The 21789-nt window shown below is 46.6% G+C and overlaps 2 protein-coding genes across 3 annotated transcripts in view; one reads left to right on the top strand and one right to left on the bottom strand.

Annotated features, from left to right (window-relative positions):
- The window catches only part of COMT (catechol-O-methyltransferase), a gene marked incomplete at its 5' end in the record, with an annotated part of 40062 nt that extends 33445 nt beyond the window's left edge, over nucleotides 1–6617 (bottom strand). The window contains one exon of one of the 2 annotated variants that reach the window (XM_082203406.1): nucleotides 6456–6617. In XM_082203406.1, coding sequence (XP_082059532.1) covers nucleotides 6456–6617 — 162 coding nt within the window. Of the gene's footprint in view, nucleotides 1–203; nucleotides 399–6455 lie in introns of those variants that run through there. The other variant, XM_082203405.1, reaches the window with a different exon arrangement.
- Nucleotides 6559–21789, top strand: part of TXNRD2 (thioredoxin reductase 2) — a 65357-nt gene continuing 50126 nt past the window's right edge. Inside the window, exons 1-7 of the mRNA XM_082203302.1 lie at nucleotides 6559–6694; nucleotides 13233–13298; nucleotides 15966–16022; nucleotides 17448–17592; nucleotides 20942–21016; nucleotides 21241–21316; nucleotides 21488–21550. Coding sequence (XP_082059428.1) covers nucleotides 6616–6694; nucleotides 13233–13298; nucleotides 15966–16022; nucleotides 17448–17592; nucleotides 20942–21016; nucleotides 21241–21316; nucleotides 21488–21550 — 561 coding nt within the window. The 5' untranslated portion in view covers nucleotides 6559–6615. The remainder of the gene's footprint in view (nucleotides 6695–13232; nucleotides 13299–15965; nucleotides 16023–17447; nucleotides 17593–20941; nucleotides 21017–21240; nucleotides 21317–21487; nucleotides 21551–21789) is intronic.

Here is a 21789-nt window from a genome sequence, read left to right as displayed (position 1 = left end):
TTCCCAAGCATCTTAAACAGGCTGGAAACTTGCCTAATTTTTGTTCTTTGAAGGAGAGGTTTCCCAAAAGCTGGATCCCATGCTCAGGATCACATTCTGCGCTTGCAGCACATGTGCAAAGACCTCCTCTCCCCCCCCCCACCTCCTGGTATTTCCACACGCAGCTGTCCAGCTTCTCGTTCTCAGACCGCAACCTGACTTACCAGGTAGCAAACTCCACTGAGTTCAAGACAACTCACGTCTGTGTAAACATGGTGCAGACGGTGCTGCGAGTCTGTTGAGACCAACTCCAGAAATTCCTGTGGTGCAATTAATGCTGCCTGGAATGCTATTGCTTTCCCATTGTGTGCTGTTCCAAAGGTCAGGGCTGATGTGGCAAGCATAGATGCAGCTGGAGCGCAGCACAGAGCCTGCAAAAATGCAAGCCGCCGTCAAAAAACTTTGGTAGGGCTAGCTGTGAGAGGGCATTGTTGAAATTATTGTTATTATTTATTATCACGGCAACTTTTAATCAATTAACCTATTGCATTTAAAAAAACAACAACAACGCACATTTGTATTGACTAAACCAGGGGTCAGCAACCTTTTTCAGCCTGGGCCCATCACTGCCCCTCCTGGGGATCATTTGTGCAGGTTCACATCTGCTCAGCATGTAATTATTGCGACATCTCTAGGGAAGCCAAAATGCTGATGTGCTAAATCTGCCAACAGCAAACATGTCTTAGTAAACAGGAGCCATCCCCATCAGCATCAGATCTGTAGGATCAAGGGCTTAGGACAAGTTCCCGGATTACCGTATTTTTCGCTCCATAAGACACACCTGACCATAAGGCGCACCTAGTTTTTAGAGGAGGAAAACAAGAAAAAAAATATTCTGAACGAAACAGTGGATGTATGATTTTTGTGGTTCATGCTGTGGCCACAGTCATGATATGTGATTTGACGGTGAGTTTGGGGTAGCCCAATGCAAAAATCCTGAGGATCCATGTGGATCCGTGCTTTGTAACCATGTTTTTGCGCCATTGCTGGAACAGTTTTTTGCTCCTCCTTTTCTTCTAATTTCTCTCCTCATTGCTTGTTTTAGTGTTCCTGTCTCCTCTCGCAAGTTCACTGTCTTTACCCCCCCCCTCCCAGGCAGCCTCCTTTATCACTAGAGTCCCTTATCTCTCTCCCGATCGCTTGCTGATCAGCTGTTCAGCGGCTTTGTTTCAACACCCCCTTCCCTCTTTCTTTTTTTAAAAAAGTACGATCTGCTTTTTGCCCCTGGGCAATTCGGCTCCAGGGACCAAGCATTCGTTCCATAAGATGCACAGACATTTCCCCTTACTTTTTAGGAGGAAAAAAGTGCGTCTTATGGAGCGAAAAATACGGTAATAGGATGCATCCAAACACCCAGAATTAAATTAGTGCTGGAACTGATCCTGTAACAACATCTGCATCAACAATTTCACTTCTGCCCCACTTGCAACAATGGCAGAAGTGGCTGATGGCCACGAAACAACACCCCAAGGACCAGTGGTCGAAAGTGCCGTTATGACAACAATGTGAGTGGTGGAGGCCTCTGTGAGACAGCCATCAGCCCCTTATTCATGACTCTCCTGATTTGAGGACACAGCCCTGCCGCCATCCTCTGTTTTGATCCTGTTTCCTTTTGAGCTGTTTTAAAATATATATATTTTTAACTTTGCTGTGTTAAATGTGCATTCTGTACTTGACCTCCTTTGTAGTGTTTCATTTTGAAACATTTAAGATAATAGTTTCCTGTTAATTAAAGGTAAAGGGACCCCTGACCATTAGGTCCAGTCATGAACAACTCTGGGGTTGCGGCACTCATCTCGCTTTACTGGCCGAGGGAGCCGGCGTACAGCTTCCAGGTCATGTGGCCAGCATGACTAAGCCGCTTCTGGCGAACCAGAGCAGCGCACGGAAACACCGTTTACCTTCCTGCCAGAGTGGTACCTATTTATCTACTTGTACTTTTGACGTGCTTTCGAACTGCTAGGCTGGCAGGAGCTGGGACCGAATAACAGCAGCTCACCCCGTTGCGGGGATTCGAACCGCCAACCTTCTGATCGGCAAGCCCTAGGCTCTGTGGTTTAACCACCCGCATCCCTTTTCCTGTTAATTACATTGCTTTAAATGGATACTTTATATCTGACTTTCTTCAGCAATGTTCTGTTCTGGATTATAGTGGTACCTCGGTTTAAGTACTTAATTCGTTCCGGAGGTCCGTACTTAACCTGAAACTGTTCTTAACCTGAAGCACCACTTTAGCTAATGGGGCCTCCCGCTGCTGCCGCACCGCCAGTGCCTGATTTCTGTTCTCATCCTGATGCAAAGTACTTAACCTGAGGTAACTATTTCTGGGTTAGCGGAGTCTGTAACCTGAAGCGTATATAACCTGAAGCGTATGTAACCCGAGGTACCACTGTATATTGTTTGCTGTTTTAATGCAGGATGTAACCCGCTTTGAGATTGTTTCCACCCTTAAAAATATGAAGTGGTACAGAGATTAAATGAACAGCAATACAACAATAATATTCTATGAACTGGTAAGTCTGCATAACTCTGCAAAGGAGTGGAACAACAATTCCATCAAAGGCGCAAAACAATCTACCCCTCTCTGTTTTTTAGACGTGTGCAGTGTACATTTCACAACACGGCATCCATGCTGACACATCGCTTCAACAAATGTTTCGATAGATAGCAATGTGATGAATCCATGACTAAGCAAAGCCGCTGGGCTTTCAACATGCAAAAGACCAATGCTGGAAGAGACTAAGGTTTTTGGATCAAGTTACACCAGCATTTCCCTTCCTTTATAATCAACCTTTTATATGTTTATATGGCCAGGTATTGACATTGAAAAGAGGAGCCAGAGGTGAAATTAAATCCCGTCTGTGCCCACAAAGCTTCTAATGTCTTTAACGTCACCTTGATGCACAGGAAATTGGGCCAACAAAGAACTGCTCTTGGACATGAATGGCTGGAAGGGATTTATTCCACTCTCTGTGGAGGTGAAGTTCTTTCATACGAAATTGCACTTGCCGTATCAGTACCAGGCGAGTAATTACCTCCCAGATAACTGTCTTCAAGGTGATTACTTGCATGGCAAATACAATTTCATATGAAAAGACTCGCACTGTTTTGAAATTAATTTTTATTAAAGATTTTCTGCGTTACAAAGCAAACAAATAAACAAGGAAAAGTACATACAGCGTCTCCACTTTCAATTAATCGAGTCTTTTTCACAGTTCGTTTACATTCGGTGTGGGACTTTATTGTTATTGATATTGGGGGGAAAGCGAGGGGAGAGAGCAGGGCAGGATTTAGGTCTGATGAGGCCCTAAGCTACTGAAGGTAATGGGGCCCTTTATATGTCCAGCTGTCCTTTGTCAACAACAAATTGTGCCTGTTTTTTTGTGTGTTGAATATATGCTATATGGTAATTTATGGACCTAATAGGTATCTAAAGCCATTTGCACATAACAAAATATGTATTTTATCAAGTAATTGTTGGAACTGAAATACAGTTACGGAGAAGTATGTTAATAGTGAAATACAATTAAGAAGAAGTATATTAATAGTGAGAGGGACGCGGGTGGCGCTGTGGGTAAAAGCCTCAGCGCCTAGGGCTTGCCGATCGAAAGGTCGGCGGTTCAAATCCCCGCGGCGGGGTGCGCTCCCGCTGCTCGGTCCCAGCGCCTGCCAACCTAGCAGTTCGAAAGCACCCCCAGGTGCAAGTAGATAAATAGGTACCGCTTACCAGCGGGAAGGTAAACGGCGTTCCGTGTGCTGCGCTGGCTCGCCAGATACAGCTTTGTCACGCTGGCCACGTGACCCGGAAGTGTCTCCGGACAGCGCTGGCCCCCGGCCTATAGATGTGAGATGGGCGCACAAACCCCAGAGTCTGTCAAGACTGGCCCGCTCGGGCAGGGGTACCTTTACCTTTACCTTTATATTAATAGTGAAATAATTATTAAGCTCTAACTTAAAATGATTTTTTATTCATAACAAACTGAATAATGCAGACACACTGGCATTTGGCAATAACAAAAGTTCCTTTAGAAACACAGTTTACAAAGACTCACCCTAGGCACCCTATATATAGAAATGAGCAAACCAGTGATATTTTAGGGAGCAGGCTAGTGGGCGGGACCCATTACTTCCCTCATAGTAGGCTACACAACACAAAACACTGTTGCTGTATGTAGGTTTTATTCTATTTGTTTTTTATCTTATATTTTGGAAATGTACATCCAGGTTTCCCCCCCCTTTAATTTTTTTTGGGGCCCCCAAGAGAGTGGGGCCCTAAAGCTATAGCTTGTTTAGCTTATACGAAAATCCGGCACCGGGAGAGAGAGCGATGGCAGAGGATGGGGTAGGGATAATGATATTTCTTACTATTGCATATAAGGACGCGGGTGGCACTGTGATCTAAACCACAGAGCCTAGGGCTTGCCAATCAGAAGGTCAGCGGTTCGAATCCCCGTGACGGGGTGAGCTCCCATTGCTCGGTCCCTGCTGCTGCCAACCTAGCAGTTTGAAAGCACGTCAAAAGTGCAAGTAGATAAATAGGTACCGCTCTGCCGGGAAGGTAAACGGCGTTTCCGTGCGCTGCTCTGGTTGCCAGAAGCGGCTTAGTCATGCTGGCCACATGACCCGGAAGCTGTACGCCAGCTCCCTCAGCCAATAAAACAATGTGAGCACTGCAACCCCAGAGTCGGCCACGACTGGACCTAATGGTCAGGGGTCCCTTTGCCTTTTTTTCTATTGCATAGTGTTTGTGCAGGGTTTTTGTGTCAAGTTGCAGCGATAGGGAATGCTGGGAGTAACCCAGGCAGCCTGCAAGGATTTGATTTGAGGTTCCATTTTGTTAGAGCATGTTTTCAAATGCACTATTCTATACAGGGCTGACTGCCCTCAGGTTGGGTTGTCTGTCAGTTCATATATCAGGATGGCGGAACCTGGGACCTTTGTCTAGAATTCAGGGCGGCCCAACACATGGCCTGAGGGCTGTATGTGGCCCTCAAAGGCTTTTTGGTGGCCCTCGGCAACCTTTGACGTCCCCGCAGCCCTCATGCTGCCTTCCTAAAGCTGGGTAAGGAGGCACTGTGTTTTGGGAAGGAGGCATAGGGGATCTGACAAAGTCATAGAGCTACAGTTCATCAACATCTTTGGACAGGCATAGGCAAACTTGGCCCTCCAGATGTTTTGGAACTACAACTCCCATTATCCCTAGCTAGCAGGACCAGTAGTCTGGGATGATGGGAATTGTAGTCTCAAAACATCTGGAGGCCCGAGTTTGCCTACGCCTGTCTTTGGTTGCACAGACATCGTTTCCTTCCTGTTCCTCTTGTGATGTGCTCTGACTAAACAGCAACAAGTCCGTCTTAGTAAGCAGAATCACACAAACAACGCAGTGTAAACAAAAACAACCACCTTCCAGCCATTCCCAACCTACTATCTGCGCAAAGGAATGCTCCACCTGTTGAATGCCTTCCTTGCCAAGCTATGCTTTACCTGTTGGACCTCTGCCAGGGTAGAGAAGAGGGGTCCCACCCAAGTGCCTGGAATGCTCCACCTAATGAATGCCTGCTATTGCCAAGCAGTGCTTTACCAGTTGGACCTCTGCCAGAGTAGGGAAGAGGGCTCCAAACGAAGTGCCTGGATTGCTCCACCTGTTTTGCCAAGCCCTAGTCTACCAACCTGTGCCAGGGTAGAGAAGGGGGTCCCACCCAAGTGCCTGGAATGCTCCACCTGTTGAATGCCTGTGTTATGTACTGAGTTGAATAGGATCCAAACTGAAGCAGTCTGATTGGTCCTAGAACAATAGGATTCAGAATGCAGCAGTCTGATTGGTCCTAGAACAATAGGATTCAGAATGCAGCAGTCTGATTGGTCCTAGAACAATAGGATTCAGAATGCAGCAGTCTGATTGGTCCTAGAACAATAGGATTCAGAATGCAGCAGTCTGATTGGTCCTAGAACAATGCAGCAGTATGATTGGTTGGCAGGAACCACCCAATCCTGCTCCAGATAGAAGTGAATCCACAACCTGATTGGCTTACAGTAGAATTCCGGAATTAGCCAATCATGTGCAGCCCATTGTGTAAATAATGTATATAAAGCAGATACTTTGAGGGGACCTTCATTCATTCCTCCTCACCACTATGAACTGAATAAAGAGCATGAAATCACCTTGCGACTCTGAGTATATTTCAGCCTGCCTTGCCAATTATAGCCAGGGTGTTTCAGAGCACGTCTCTTAGATGGGTGCACTGTGCTGCCCGTAGTGCTCCACCTGTTGAATGCCTGCCTTTGCCAAGCCGTACTCTACCAGTTGAACCTCTGCCAGGAAAGAGGAGAGGTGGCTGGCCCCTCCCTCTCCGGCCCCACCCCCATTGGGCTGGGCCCTTCCCACCGCGGACTCCTCCCCCGCGAGTCTCACCTACCCGGCACCTAAGGCGACCCTTCTCCGCGCCGCCCGCCTGGCTCCTCCTCCTCCTCCCTCGGCGACGGGGCGTCTGAGGCGGCGCGAGCAGGCACTCGCGCGGGCAGCCCCTGATCCGAGGCCGGGGTCCACGTGGGGAAGCTGGGCTGCCGTACAGCAGCATGGCGGCGCTGTGCCGAGCGAGCCGGCGCTTCCTACGCAAGCCCGGGCTCTGCCGTACAGCGCGGGCCCTGTCTTCAGGTACGGGGATTCCCCATGGTCGGCGGGGGTCGCAAGCGGGCGGAGACGGAGCAGGCGCCTCTGCAAAGCTGGGCTGGAGAGGAGAGGACCCTGGCAGGCAGGAATCCAACCGGGGAAGCCTTCCCAGCCTGGGGTTCCGCCTTTGCATTCTCCCCTATTGGGGGGAGGCTTTGCCTGTTGAATTCCTGCCTGCTACACCACCGCTTTAAGCCACGGCAGTAGGAGGCAGGGAAGAAAAAGAGCAGCCAGCAATGGTCATTATTACGCTGAGAAAATCTGTGCAGCTTTAGTCTATTTGATTGTGGTCTTAACTTTCTGTATGTTTTTAACTGGTCCTAATTTTTTAAGGGATACTTTTATTGCTTTATCTTTTTTGGGCTGCTTTGTGTTTTTTCCTACACTTAAGCAGGGTGTGTGTTTATATAGATATATATCTCATAGCTGTCAACGTTTCCCCTTTTTTAAGGGAAATCCCCTTATTCCGAATAGGATTCCTCGCAAGAAAAGGGAAAGGTTGACAGCTATGTGAGATATATATATACATATATACCAGTTTGATTTCTGCTAGGTTAGAGAAGAGGGGTCCCACCCAAATGCCTGGAATGCTCCACCCGTTGAATGCCTGCCTTGCCATGCCATGTTCTGTCAGTTAGACTTCTGCCAGGATAGAGAAGAGGGGTCCAAACCAAGTGCCTGGAATGCTCCACCTGTTGAATGTCTGCCTTGCCAATTATAGGCAGGGTGTTTAAGAGCACATATCTTAGGTGGGTGACCTGTACTTCCTGCCTTGGTGCCTAAGTTATCAAGAAATTAGAAATAACACACAAAAATGGTGAGTGGGTACCAAGATGGTTATTTACATTTTTGGATCTGCCAGTCCTCAGATTAATTTAGCAGTGCAAAGGGAAGAGTTTTATTTGTTTGCCAAAGTATTTCTGTACCACCAGAAATGCGAAATATCAAGGCGGTGTTGAACCCTAAAACACAATTTAAAAGATAAAAATGCACAGGGGTGTACTGGCTATTCAAAAATAAAAGTTAAACTCCTACAAAGGCATAAAAAGGTTTTTAAGAGACACTTGAAAGTCAAAAGCGAGAGTGCCTGTCGCATCTCTGCCGGACGAATGTTCCACAACCTAAAATGCCCAAATTCTATTTGAGGCCATTTAGGCCTCTATAACATAAAAGATGGCTATCCGTGCTGAATGATATCAGTGACTGAGCTGGGATAAAAGGTCTGAGGTCTCCTTAAAGTATGCTAGGCCCAAATCCTTCAGGTTTTGTCAAGCGGGAGGATTATGTCAACAAAGCACCCATTTGTAAATACAAATAATTGATTTCTCTCAACAGCTGATGGCCTGCCATCTACATAGACCTGCAAATCATAGGGTTCCAAGCTATGAAATAAAATGCAAGAATCCAGTGACATCTTAAAAGACCAACCAGTGTTTTGTGCTCTGTCCAGAATAGGACATGTAGCAATTGGTTTGTGTGCTTGCTTCCATAGCACGCCACGCCAAACCATGGTTTAGTGTGAACATGTGGGCTCCCGGTTTGTTCTGGGTTTTACAGGTTGTGATTAGTCTGGAGAAAAGTAAACCGCAAGCCTGGATTTCAGTAACACAAAGGCCAGGTAATCTCTTTCCTGTCTTCACACTAAACCATGGTTTGACTTGCGTGTGCAAAACAGGCCTATATGCAAGTCTCCACAAGGGCTTTTCTCTTGCTGTAGTAGCTTAAAAAGTGTCAGCTATGAAATAATTGTGTTGCCTGGATGGTACCTTCTTGCACGATTACATTCTTTCTCTGAAAGGTGTCTCTGTGAGGGGCCTTGTCACAAAGTCCACCAGTGTTATCACATCTTCACTCACCTGCCCCTGTACTTTTCTTTGGTTACCTAAAGTCTACCAACTGCAATTAGGCTCTTTGCTTGATTCCCTGGCTGTGATTCACACTCGCTCCAGCTGGCTAGGCAAAGAGGTTGTTCCAAACATTACTGTTTACTTTATCCGGGTGGCAAGGCCTAGTTCTTACTCTAGGGATCAACCTGTTTCTGTCTTGTAGCTCTTCAAACTGCAGGTGTTCACTTCCATGACCAGATGCACTATTGCAAATACAGTGGTACCTCTAGATACGAACGGGATCCGTTCCGGAGCCACGTTCGCATCTAGAGGTAAACGTATCTAGTGATGGCATGTCTTGTCACGCGCGTGTCGCTTTTCGCTGCTTCGGCGCATGTGCGTGACGTCATTTTGAGCATCTAGCGGCGAAACCCGGAAGTAACTAGCTCCGTTACTTCCGGTTTGCCGTGGAGCGCAACTCGAATGCGCTCAACTTGAAGCAAATTTAACCCGAGGCATGACTGTAAATTTTCCTGTGTAGATGTCAGGGAGAACTATTGTAGACATGCCTTTTACCTGATACAAAATCATAGAATTGTAGAGTCAGAAGCGACCCCAAGGGTCATCTAGTCCAACCCTCTGCAATGAAGGAATCTCAGCTTGTTTAAAACACGACAGATGTCCATCCAACCTCTGCTTAAAAACATCCAAGGAAGGAGAGTCCGCCATTTCTTGTGGGAGTCTGTTCCACTGTCTAATGGCGCTTACTATGCTATGCTTGTGGGGAGATTTGTTGTTTTGGTTGGCACATTCATATACAGTCATACCTTACAGACGCTTAAGGTTGTGTTTTTTCGGGTTACGGACCCGCCGAAACCCGGAAGTACCGGAATGGATTACTTCTGGGTTTCAGCGGTCGCACATGTGCAGAAGCGCTAAACTGCACTTTGTGCATGCGCCGACGTGCTGAATCGCAACCTGCACGTGCGCAGACGTGGCGCTGCGGGTTGCGCGCGCTGTGGGTTGCAAACGTGCCTCCCACACGGATCACATTCTCAACCTGAGCGTCCACTGTGCAGCCCAATTAACCACTGTATGTGAGCAATTCACAACTTTAATCTTTAATCGATCAAGTACAAAAGTAATGAAACTGAACAACAATCTAGTTTAAAAAACCTGTTACATTCAGGAAAGCTTTTTGGGGGGAGGGGGGTTTCCTTGATGCGAGCACCCATCCAGTCACTGCGGTGGTACAACATTCAAAATACAGTTAGACCCATTTTTAAAAGATCGTAGCAATTTGAATACGGTATTTATCAACATTGCTAATTTGGGGGGGGAGGTCCTTCGAACCACAGTAGGATCTGCTTCTGAGCTGACTCACCTGACTCACCCCAAAGGATCTAGTTTGTTAAGGCTGTTGGGAACTATAGCTCTGTGAGGGTGAACTACAGTTCCCAGCATTCTTTGGGTTAAGTGTAATGTGCGTACACAGTTTGAGTCTGTGTTTATAGAGATCAGCCTGGCAAGGGAAGATTCTCTTGCAACCCCTGCAATGCGGTATATTCTTTTGACTGCCAACTGTCTTAACCGATTTTAATCTTGCATTTTTATATTTTTTAAATCTTATATTTTTGCATTGTTTTCACCTCCCCTGGGACCTTGCAGTGAAGGATAGGTAAGGAATCTAATAGACGGTTATTCTGATAATACTAAGTACATAGGAACAGAGTTCAACCATTGGTCTATCCAACTCAGTACTGTCTTATACACTGACTGACTTCAGCTCTCCAGGGTCTCACCCAGCCCTACCTGAAGATGCCGGGGATTTGAACCCAGGACCTTCTGCAATGTGAACCAGGTGCTCCACCACTAAGCTGCAGCCCTCCCCTAAAATAATAATAATACAGTGGTACCTCGGGTTACATACGCTTCAGGTTATATGCGCTTCAGGTTACAGACTCCACTAACCCAGAAATAGTACCTCGGGTTAAGAACTTTGCTTCAGGATGAGAACAGAAATCATGCTCCGGCGGTGTGGCAGCAGCAGGAGGCCCCATTAGCTAAAGTGGTGCTTCAGGTTAAGAACAGTTAACCTGAGGTACCACTGTAATAATAATAATAATAATAATAATAATAATAATAATAATAATTTTTCTTATTTATACCCCGCCCATCTGGCTGGATTTCCCCAGCCACTCTGGGCTGCTTCCAACAGAATATTAAAATACAATACAGTGGTACCTCGGGTTAAGTACTTAATTCGTTCCGGAGGTCCGTTCTTAACCTGAAACTGTTCTTAACCTGAAGCACCACTTTAGCTAATGGGGCCTCCCGCTGAGGCCGCACCGCCCGAACGCAATTTCTGTTCTCATCCTGAAGCAAAGTTCTTAACCCGAGGTATTATTTCTGGGTTAGCAGAGTCTGTAACCTGAAGCGTCTGTAACCTGAGGTTACCACTGTAATCTATTAAACATTAAAAAGCTTCCCTAAACTAAAATAGGAACTGCAAACAGAATCACACCCCAAATAAACACCTTGTTACTGAGCTGCCACACCCCATAACCTAGGGAATGTCCAACCTATTATCAATCTGTCCTACTTACCTTTTTTTCCTCTTCCCTCTTTTTGCCTGCCGGGAAGATGCTAGAGGTGTGAGAGACAGGCAGTAGAGAAACTAGTCTGCTTTGGAAGCCAGGAGTGGAAGCAGCCGGCTGTCACATCAGCTTGGGTTTGATGGCCTGTAACGTTCCCTCCATCCCTCTGATTCTATGATATTTGCTTTGTTGTTATGCAATCTGGCCAATTTTGGGGGCCGTCTGAGGCGACTCGGGGAGGGCTGGCTTGATTCGGATACTGTCTGTGCTTCTCAGCAAAACTTCAGCAATCTGATGGTTGATAGGGTTTCTTTTTGCTTTGTTTTTTTTGGCTAAATCTCATTTCCTCCCTTGTGCACCCAGCGATGATAATGTTTCAGGCTTAAAAATAATCATTTCTTTGGTGTTTGTTTGTTTTTTGCACAACGGCCTATCTGGCAAATAAACCTCAAGAAAAAAACAACCCTTTCCCTCTCAAACAATTCCCAAGGCCTTCTTAAAGAGCGCAGACCACAAAGCTGTTTTCGCCCCTCCCTCGTAATACTGAAATATGTGACAGGCGGGGTTTGTCTCCCTCTCCCCGGCACAAATAAACAGATGGAAATTTGGGGACACTTTTGACCCAGCTCCTGTCATAAGAGTCTCCCTGTGTTTCATGATGACTTATCATCTGAGAATGCAATTAAAACATGTATTTTCTGCATTGTTTTCCTAACTCAGCATGCTCGATTTGGAAATTTCTGGATTCTCAGTGCCGGGTTATGAGATGTCCTTGCTTAGAGCTGTTTTGTACTTTTCCTGCTTGCTCCTGCCTAGAATGGGTGGGGAAAGCTGAGGTAATATTTTCTACTGTTGCAACAGCCTTGCAAGAGCACAAACAGGCTCATCGCAAGGAAATTTCTGTGTGATTCTCTCTGTTTCTGTCTGTCATTCTGAAGCTCAGCAAAAAAAAAGAGGGGAGAGAGATTTATGACACGCTTCACAGCATCTACAATTTTACAGCTGAAAATAGGAGCATTCTTGGGGACGGGGACCCTCCAAATACTGATACCATAGATTACTGCGCTGAACAATCCTTGTAATAGTAAATAAACCATAATTAAGCCAAGGGGGTGGTTCGGTTGACTTTAACTATGGTTAAACTAAACCATGGTTAACTGTTACATGTGAACCAGGGCATTACTGAAAGTTCTGTTCCAGGTGTGTGAAACATTGGGCCCTCCAGATGTTGCAGAACTACCTCTCCCATCATCCCTGGCCATTGGCTACACTTGCTATGGATGCTGGGAGTTGTAGTTCGGCAACATCTGAAGAACAAAAGGTTCCCAGCACCTGTTCAACTCCATGTACCACAGGGCAAGCAACCTGTAACCACCCCCGCCAAGATAATAACAATAATAATATTTTTTTATTTATACCCCGCCCTTCCTGGTTCAGAAAACCGGGCTCAAGGTGGCTAACAACAAATTTAAAGCACAATTGTGATACAACAAAAAACAGCATAAAATACAGTATAAAAGCGTGAATAACAATAAATTCAAAGTTCAAAAATCAATTTAGGGGAAAATCCATCCAATAAACATTAGATGATCACCAGGGCTAGCTGGCTAAATTAGTCCTATTTGGGCCAGCGAGGTGAACAGGGGAGAATTAGCTGTGGGATCCCAGAGCAGGTAATCTTCATAAAAAGGGGAGGGGGAGGGAAGGAAGGGGAATAAAAGATCAGGCTAAATTCAAATTGAAAGTCAGGCGGAATAGCTCTGTCTTACAGGCTCTGCAGAAGGAGGTTAAATCCTGCAGGGCCCTGGTCTCATGGGACAGAGCATTCCACCAGGTTGGAGCCATCAGTGAGAAGGCCTTGGCGCTGATGGAGCATAATCTGACTTCCTTAGGGCCCAGGACCTCTAAACTATGATTATTCATGGACCTTAAGGTCCTCTGCGGGGCAGATCAGGAGAGGCGGTCCCGTAAGTATGAGGGCCCTAAGGTGGATAACAAAATAGACCAACCAAATATCAGGCTGCCTCTTCAGATACTTAGCATCATCTCTCCTGGATTGTGCTCTTAAAATAAATAAAAAATCTCCTTTCTCTCTTTCAGAGAAGCACGAGTATGATCTCCTAGTCGTCGGGGGAGGATCTGGCGGCCTTGCTTGCGCGAAAGAAGGTAATTCATGGCATCATGCGCAGTTGTGAGGCAACCTAACTTTGCTAGGGACAATTGAGAAAGGGGTCGAGTATAAAACTGTCAACATCATAGCACCGTTCTATAAATCGATGGAATACGAATACTGTGGGAGAGCAGGGGGTAGAGGAGGAGAATTAAAGGAGGAAGAAGGGGCTTACAATTCACATTAAGCCCAAAGGGCTTGTTCACACTTCCACTTGTGGCCTGAACTGTTTCCCGCTTGAACCACACTTTTCTAGGCATGGGTCAAAGCGGTTCCGCATTCCCCCTTCCGCCTTCCCCTGGAAAACCTGCTCTTTAGCTCTGAGATCGGAACAAATGACAATCCGCAGAAAACCTGATTGCTGTTTGTTCCGATTGAGCTCTAAAGATCAGGTTTTCCTGAGGGAAGGAGGCAGGGCATACAGAGGTGTGGATAGTCTATCAGTGGCTATTTGCTACAATGGCTATGCTCTGTCTCCACTGTCGGGGGCACTATGCCTCTAAATATCTGTTTTGCTAGGAATTTCAGGTGGGCAGAGCACTGTGGCGCCCAGGTCCTCCTTTTGAGCTTCCCGTGGGCATCTTGTTGTCCGTTTTGAGAACAAGGTGCTGGATTTTGGCCCGAATTATTAGCAGGGCTCTCCTTGGGTTGAGTTATCTCAACATTATCTCTGCCTGGCCTTTCGCCCAAAAGGGGTAATGAAATTCACCATGCCGTAGCAAGGTCTGCATCTGTAAATCATTATTGCAATGTGTTAGTTGGCAGCTCATCTGAGGGTGATCCTCCCAGTTGCTTTTGTTGCTCTAAAGGTAAAGGGACCCTTGACCATTAGGTCCAGTTGTGGCCAACTGGGGTTGCAGCGCTCATCTCGCTTTATTGGCCGAGAGAGCCGGTGTACAGCTTCCAGGACATGTGGCCATCTGGCGAACCAGAGCAGCGCACGGAAACACTGTTTACCTTCCCGCCAGAGCGGTACCTATTTATCTACTTGCACTTTGACGTGCTTTGGAACTGCTAGGTTGGCAGGAGCAGGGACTGAGCAACGGGAGCTCACCCCGTCTTGGGGATTCAAACCGCCACCCTTCTGATTGGCAAGTCCTAGGCTCTGTGGTTTAACCCACAGTGACACCCGCATCCTTTTGTTGCTCTAGCTCAGGGTTATTAGCCAGCCTGGTTCTCCCATATGTTTTTGGACTCCCAACTGCAATCAGCATGACCAGTGGTCAAGAACAATGGGAGCTGTGGTCCAGCAGAACCTAGGTCACTTTTCCTTTGTGGGGCTGCAGACGACTGCTTGTCCGGATTGCTTTTAATGGAGGGCTTGTGATTCCCACTACCCTGACTGGCTTGGGGCTGGGGCGGCAGGTGTTGTCAGATGAGGAAGAGGGGCAGGAAGACATGGATGGTGCCGTAGGCAAAGAGCAGCGTGAGGGGGGGGGGGCCTTTGCCTCTCTGCTGCATCCCAGAGGTTGCAATTAAGAGTCAAGCAACAATAGTGTTTAATGTAGATCACAGGAGCCAAAGTGTTTCCTCCTGGTTTTGTTGGACCACAACTCCAATCAACCCTAACCATTGGCTATGCTGGCTGGGACTGATGGAAATTATAGCCCAAAACATCTAGAGAGAGATTACCGTATTTTTCTGTGTGTAACACGCCCCCTTGTATAACACGCCCCCCCCCCATTTTGGGGACTCCAATTTCAGAAAATGGCCCAAAGTTGTTGCTTTTTGGGGGAGGATTGAGAAGAGTTGTTGAGTTTTTTGTGGGGGGGGGGATGCAGTAAATCACTAGCCCGACGATTGCAATCACTCGCACCGCTTGCTAACAATCGCTCGCATCTGCTACAGGCGTCTACCTGATCACCGACAGCGGAAGTAAATAGCAGCTCTTGACGCGGCAACCAATCACACAACCATTTCCCACAGCCTGTACAAAGCGACCCTTCGCCACAGCCGCCAATCACATTGCAGTTCGCCAGTGACAATCTGCAGCTCGCGGTTGCAACCCATCACCCGTCACCCCTACCCACTACCCATGTATAAGACGCCCCCAGTTTTTAAACCTTGTTTTTGAGTAGAAAACAAACCTAGTCTTATACACAGAAAAGTATGGTATATTGGCTACCTCTGGCCTGATTTATTGTGGAACATCATAATTTGACAGCAAAGTTACCGTCATTGAAATTTGGGATGAAAATAAGGGAACAGCGTCTTGGCCAGCTCTTGGTTATTTAATTTATTGTGTAATACTGTATTCTAAATTTAAGTTATTGTGTACTCTAATGGGCTATTGGATATTGCTTTATTGTTCATTTTATAGCTATGCTTCTATGCTTCTTTGTATTGGATCAAATTTTTAGGATGTGTGTGACCTTCATTGTATTTTCTGTTTATTTGTTTGTTTGTTTCTTCAGCTTATAGACTGCCTTATTCATAGTAATATAGAAAGGCGGTATACAAATTAAAAGTGAGAATGAAGTGAAATGAAATTAAATGCACTGTGATTACAGTAAGGTGCGGTGGATGTTGGGTACAGGCAGTGGCAAAACATAACTCACCAAAGCAACAAACCTCCCCCCCCCAAAAAAAAACCATTGGCACCCTAATGGTGATGCCTTACTCTTTCCTTTAAATAACTCTATGATTTCTTTTTATTTCTGAAGCTTCCCAGTTTGGAAAGAAGGTAGCTGTGTTAGATTATGTGGAACCATCTCCGAAAGGTAAGAAACAATTCGGTCATCATCACCCTCATCATGTAATATATTGTTATGGATCTGTGGTTGCTAAATGCTTGGGTTTAATCATTGTTTAGAATTTAATTCGAACTAGTACGTTATGACTGGCAATAGCCAGACTCCTGCGTATTTAAGAGAGGTGTTAGCCGCGGTCAACCCCCTGGAATTAGCATATGTGAAGAGCTAACCCAGGAACGGCTTCATGAGTTGTGCCTTGGACATTGCAATCCTAGCAAAATCAACAAGTGTTAATGGAGTCGGACAGACTTCTTTGTGAGGTGAATGGCCAGGGGGAGGATAAACAATTAGGGAGTTCATAGCATCAAAGGATTAGGCATTAACACAACACAGGATCAAAGGAAATAGGCGTGAGAATGCAGGTGTGAGGCCTCTTCCTGAGGTAGAAATGGAAAGCTGGGAAGCTATGGGGTTGGGGTCAGAAGGGATGTAACCAGGAAGCAGAGAAAAGAACAGTAAAGCTGGGTTGTGCCCTGCAGCACAGGATAGGCTACAGAGAAAGGATGGTGCTGGGTTTTTGTCGCTGCTGCTATGAAATAAGCTGTCACATCTTGGGGTGCTGCTGCTACGAGCCCCTCCATAAGTAAGCTCATGTCCGGTGAAAGATTCCAGCATTGCAGGGGGTTGGACTAGATGACCCTTGTGGTCCCTTCCAGCTCTACAATTTTATGATTTTATAAATGTGTAAATAAGCCTTATATGATCAATACACTATAGCCGTCATCACGCCTCAGTGCCAAAGGTACGCCTACACCAACTACTGGAATCTCGTGTAGCGGCTCAGCAAAGATTGGAGTGGCACGTAACAATATGAAGCAAAATACAGATTGGTTTTAGGAAGTTTTCACTGTTTTCGGATGGTGTTGTATTTGCTTTAAGTTGTGTATCTCTTTGCTGCCTTGGGCTCCTTGGGGAGGAAAGGTAAAGGTAAAGGGACCCCTGACCATTAGGTCCAGTCGTGACCGACTCTGGGGTTGCGGCACTCATCTCGCTTTACTGGCCTAGGGAGCCGGCGTACAGCTTCTGGGTCATGTGGCCAGCATGATTAAGCCGCTTCTGGCAAAACAGAGCAGCGCATGGAAACACCGTTTACCTTCCCGCCGGAGCGGTACCTATTTATCTACTTGCACTTTGACGTGCTTTCGAACTGCTAGGTGGGCAGGAGCAGGGACTGAGCAACGGGAGCTCACCCCATTGCAGGGATTCAAACTGCCGACCTTCTGATTGGCGAGTCCTAGGCTCTGTGGTTTAACCCACAGCGCCACCCGCGTCCCTTGGGGAGGAAAGGTGGGGCCTAAATTCAAATAATAACAATATTTATATATGCCGTTTTAAGGACAGGCTGGGGCACTGAACACATGCGTCCGTTTTTTTTTCTTCTGTTTTTCGCAGGAACCAAATGGGGTCTTGGTGGAACCTGTGTGAATGTTGGTTGCATTCCTAAGAAGCTGATGCACCAAGCAGCTCTTCTGGGAAGTTCTCTCAAGGACGCCCAGCGCTATGGCTGGAATGTATCCTATCCTGTGAATCATGACTGGTAAAATGAATCCCATTTATCTCCTTTACTGAAGGGGCGGGGGAATTTATAGTTGTTTCCAAACTACGACTCCCATCACCTCTGACCAGTGGCCTTGCCAGCTGGAAGTGGTGGAATTTGGAGTCTTAACAACATCTGGAGACCCACAGATTCCCCATTCCTACTTCATGGTGTTCCACATATATGTGATGAAGGGAACACCACATTTCTTCTGGAATAACTAAGAACTGTGGTCATTTGTTTTGGGATAACCAACCTGGACGCAATCTGTCCAGTACACATAATACTCTGCCCCGATGCCTCGCAGCTTGTTCTGGGGAGGCCTGGAGTTCATGGGGATAGGGTGTCGGGAGCAGTCCTAGACTTAACTTAAGCCACATCTGCATTGTACATTTAAAATACAGTGAACGCCCGAGTTGCGAACATGATCCACATGGGAGGCACGTTCGCAACCTGCAGCACCACGTCTGGGCACACACGGATCGCGAATTCAGCGCTTCTGCGCATGTGCAAAGCGTGATTTAGTGCTTCTGTGTGAGCGCCGAAACCCGGAACTAACCTGTTCCGGTACTTCCAGGTTCGGCGCGGTGCACAATCCGAAAACGCACAACCTGAAGCGTCTGTAACCTGAGGTATGACTGTACTACCATATCGCTTTAAACAGGGCTTCCACAAAAGCATCCTACGAATTGTCGTTTCTTAAGGGCACTGCAGGTTATTAGGAGACCCCTGTTCTCCTCACAGAGTTACAGTGCCTGAATTCCCTGGTTTTTAAACCGCTCTGGGAGTTGTAGCTCTACAGGGGGAAATACAGTTCCTGGGAATCTTTCGGGGGGAGTTGGCGACTGTCCAAGTAGTATAATAGTGCTTTAAATGCATGCTGCAGATGTGGCCTGAATTGAGCGAAAGCTCATCAGGCAGATGCATCCGGCAAATTCACAGCAGGAGGAGTTGAATCAGATCAAGTCAATTGTACGGAGAGAGAGGCCAGGAAAGTTGGGTTCAGGAAAAAACAGCACAGGTTCAGCACTATGGAAAGCTCCTAGTGGGTTTGTAGTGCAAGGCAGGGAAACCTCATGACTGGGGCTGAATGTGGCCCTCCGGAAGTTTCTCTCTAACCCTCAAATAGAGCCACGCCCCTTGCTAGCTGTACTTATCATCCAATAAGAAAGCGCTGCATGAACAGAGGCTTGGTGGCATTCTCTATCCAGGGCCTACACTTGTGCCTTCAGGGCAAATGGACTCAGATATTTGAATGGAAATTCCGGGTTCTTCTCCTGCTCCGTTTCCAGCCTGGCGTCCTTGCCCAGAAGGTGTCTTTATTTATGGTCTTGATTTGCAATCATTCCCTAAGTAATAGCTCACAGCGCTCACAGATAAATCAAATTGAAAGCCGGTTACTGTGCAGCGTGGTAAAATAAACAGCAGGATTCTAACGCCGCCTTGTATTATCTAGAGCGCTAAAGAATTCGGCTGGAGCTTCGGAAGGGGAGGGAGGAGGGGAAATGGAACCGGGGGAGGCACGGAAATCAGCAGTGGGGTGGTGGGGAAGCTCCGGGTTCAATTTCTGAAAAGACAGTGGAGGCTGGTGCCAACTAGGCACCAGTGTGGCAGGAAGGAGAGAAAGTCCAGCAGAGCTAATGGCAGGCAGAGCCCACTAATTCTGGTTTTGCTTCCTGCCTGCTCGCTGTTCAGTTCTACAAAGGCAGTACTGAGACTTAGGAGGAGGAAGAGCAGCCAGTGCCACTCGCTGGACCAGTGGCACAGCGTGGGGGGTGCAGGGGGGGCCGGCCGCACCGGGCGCAACATCTGGGGGTTAGGGTTAGGGGGCGCAAATCCACGGGTTAGGGGGCACAAATCCACGGGTTAGGGGGCGCAAATTACTTGCCTTGCCCCGGGTGCTGACAACCCACGCTACACCACTGCGCTGGACTGCTTGTAAATCAGGAGACCCAACTGCTTCTGACATTGTTGGGGAGAGGCCAGGCTTTTGGATGGAGAAGGTCTTGTGTCTATTATCTAGCATCCGCAGTTGAGATGGATCAGGTGGCAAAGGATGGAAAAGACCCTTCTGGCTAAGGCCCTGGTGAACTGCCAGTAAGATGCAAGCTGAGAGGGACAAAAGGTATTAAGCAACCTCATATGGAAACATGGAAACTGGCCCTTGTGCAAGGGCCACATGATATTAATGCTGCAAGCACCCGCTCTCTGAAACTCCCTGCCCATTGATATTAAGGAAAGCGTCTTGGTGGAATGATTTTTCGGCACTGGCTAAAAAGCTTTTTTGTTTAGGCAAGGCTACTCAGCCGTGCAATTACGACATGCAATTTGAACAAGTACAGTGGTACCTCAGGTTACAGACGCTTCAGGTTACAGACTCCGCTAACCCAGAAATAGTACCTTAGGTTAAGAACTTTACCTCAGGATACGATCAGAAATCGTGTGGTGGCGGCGCGGTGGCAGCGGGAGGCCCCATTAGCTAAAGTGGTACCTCAGGTTAAGAACAGTTTCAGGTTAAGAACGGACCTCCGGAACGAATTAAGTACTTAACCCGAGGTACCACTGTAGGTTTATTATGTGTATTTGTTTTTAGAACTGCTGGTTTTATTTGTACTTTGATAAATTTGTATGCCAATTTGTTTTTAATGTATTAATTTTATGAGAGTTCTTAAATGAATATTTTAGATGGTTTTATGTAAAGTGCATGGTTGCTGTTTTTTTTTTTAAAAAAAAACCAATTAAGCGATAGATGAATCTATTCAAATAAAAAATAAATAAGCAGAATATATTCCTGGGCCAGCTCAACACTCTGCTGGGCAGTCCATGAGGTGACTATGCTCTGGTTCTTGCACGTGCGGTGTCATGTAACTTGACCATGACTTCAGGTGACGCTTTTGCACATATTGTGGCCTCCACACTGCCTTTTCCACATGCGGTTATGGGAAACTGCAGCCTCATACCTGGTGTTGCTTGGAAACCAAACAAAAGTCAGGGCCATTTTGAAATCTTCATTCAAAATGGCATCAAAACATAGGCAAAAACCATCATGCCAAATTTGCTTATGATTTGCTTAAGAGATGTTTGGATACATAGAGAACAGACAGGTGAACGTCTTCTACAAAATATCTAGCAGATGTGCCTCTTTCTCTCATTATTCTCTTAAAACAAGGGATAGTTCAGTGGGCAGAGCCCGAGACTCTTAATCTCGTGGGTTCGAGCCCCTCGTTGGGTGAAAGATTCCTACATTCCTGATCTAGATGATCCTCGTGTTCCAGCTCTAGTATTCTGTGATTCTTCATGGCCTGTTTTGTTTTAAAGCAAATATAACATTCCTCTTCTTTCTTCCCAGGTCTGCAATGTCAAAAGCTGTTCAAAACCACGTCAAATCCTTGAACTGGGGCCACAGGGTACAGCTGCAGGATAAGTAAATGCAATTCTTCTTTCTCACGCAGTCAAACTGTTTTTACTTAATAAGTATCAACCATTGTGTTACCAATAGACGTAATTAGGTCAGGACGTGCACCAGATCCAGCTGAATCCCAGATCAAGGCGATTCGGATCTACCCAAGAGTCAGCTGGATCAGGTTGAGGATCGTGCTGCAAATAGAGTAGCACTGAAGCTTCTGTTTTCTTTTTCCATTATAATAGGAAAGTGAAATACTTAAACCTGAAAGGGAGTTTTGTGGATCCACACACAATTCGTGGGCTGATGAAAGGCAAAGAGGTAAGTGGCTTGGCTATATTTCCTTTGTTTTTAAATAAAATAAAATGTGGTTTTAATAGTTTTGCAAATACAGTAAAGGATCCTTTTGAATAGTGTACACATGCTCGGGCTTGATGGCAGCTCTTTCCTTTAAACTCTCCTTCTTGATTTATTTTCATTTTTTATCCCCAGGCATTGCTCACAGCAGAAAACATAGTCCTTGCCACGGGCGGAAGGCCTAAATATCCCACAAACGTAAGTTTTTTGCGTTAATCCAACCCTGGCTGGTGTCAACCATGGTTAGCGGCAGTACAACTGTCAAACCACGGTGAAGGGAGCGGGAGATTTGCAACAAGGAGGGGAGAGAAAGCCATCACACCTATACCCAAGCAGGGATCCTGATTTGCAAGCTACGGCAAGTGGTAAACACTCTCAGCCCAAGGGCCACGTGGTCTTCTGGGCAACCTTGCGAGGGCCACATTCCGGTGGTGGTC

The sequence above is a fragment of the Podarcis vaucheri genome (genome assembly GCF_965113315.1).
Source record: "Podarcis vaucheri genome assembly, chromosome: 16".
Taxonomy (NCBI): Eukaryota; Metazoa; Chordata; class Lepidosauria; order Squamata; family Lacertidae; genus Podarcis; species Podarcis vaucheri.
This window is presented reverse-complemented; position numbering and strand designations above follow the sequence as displayed.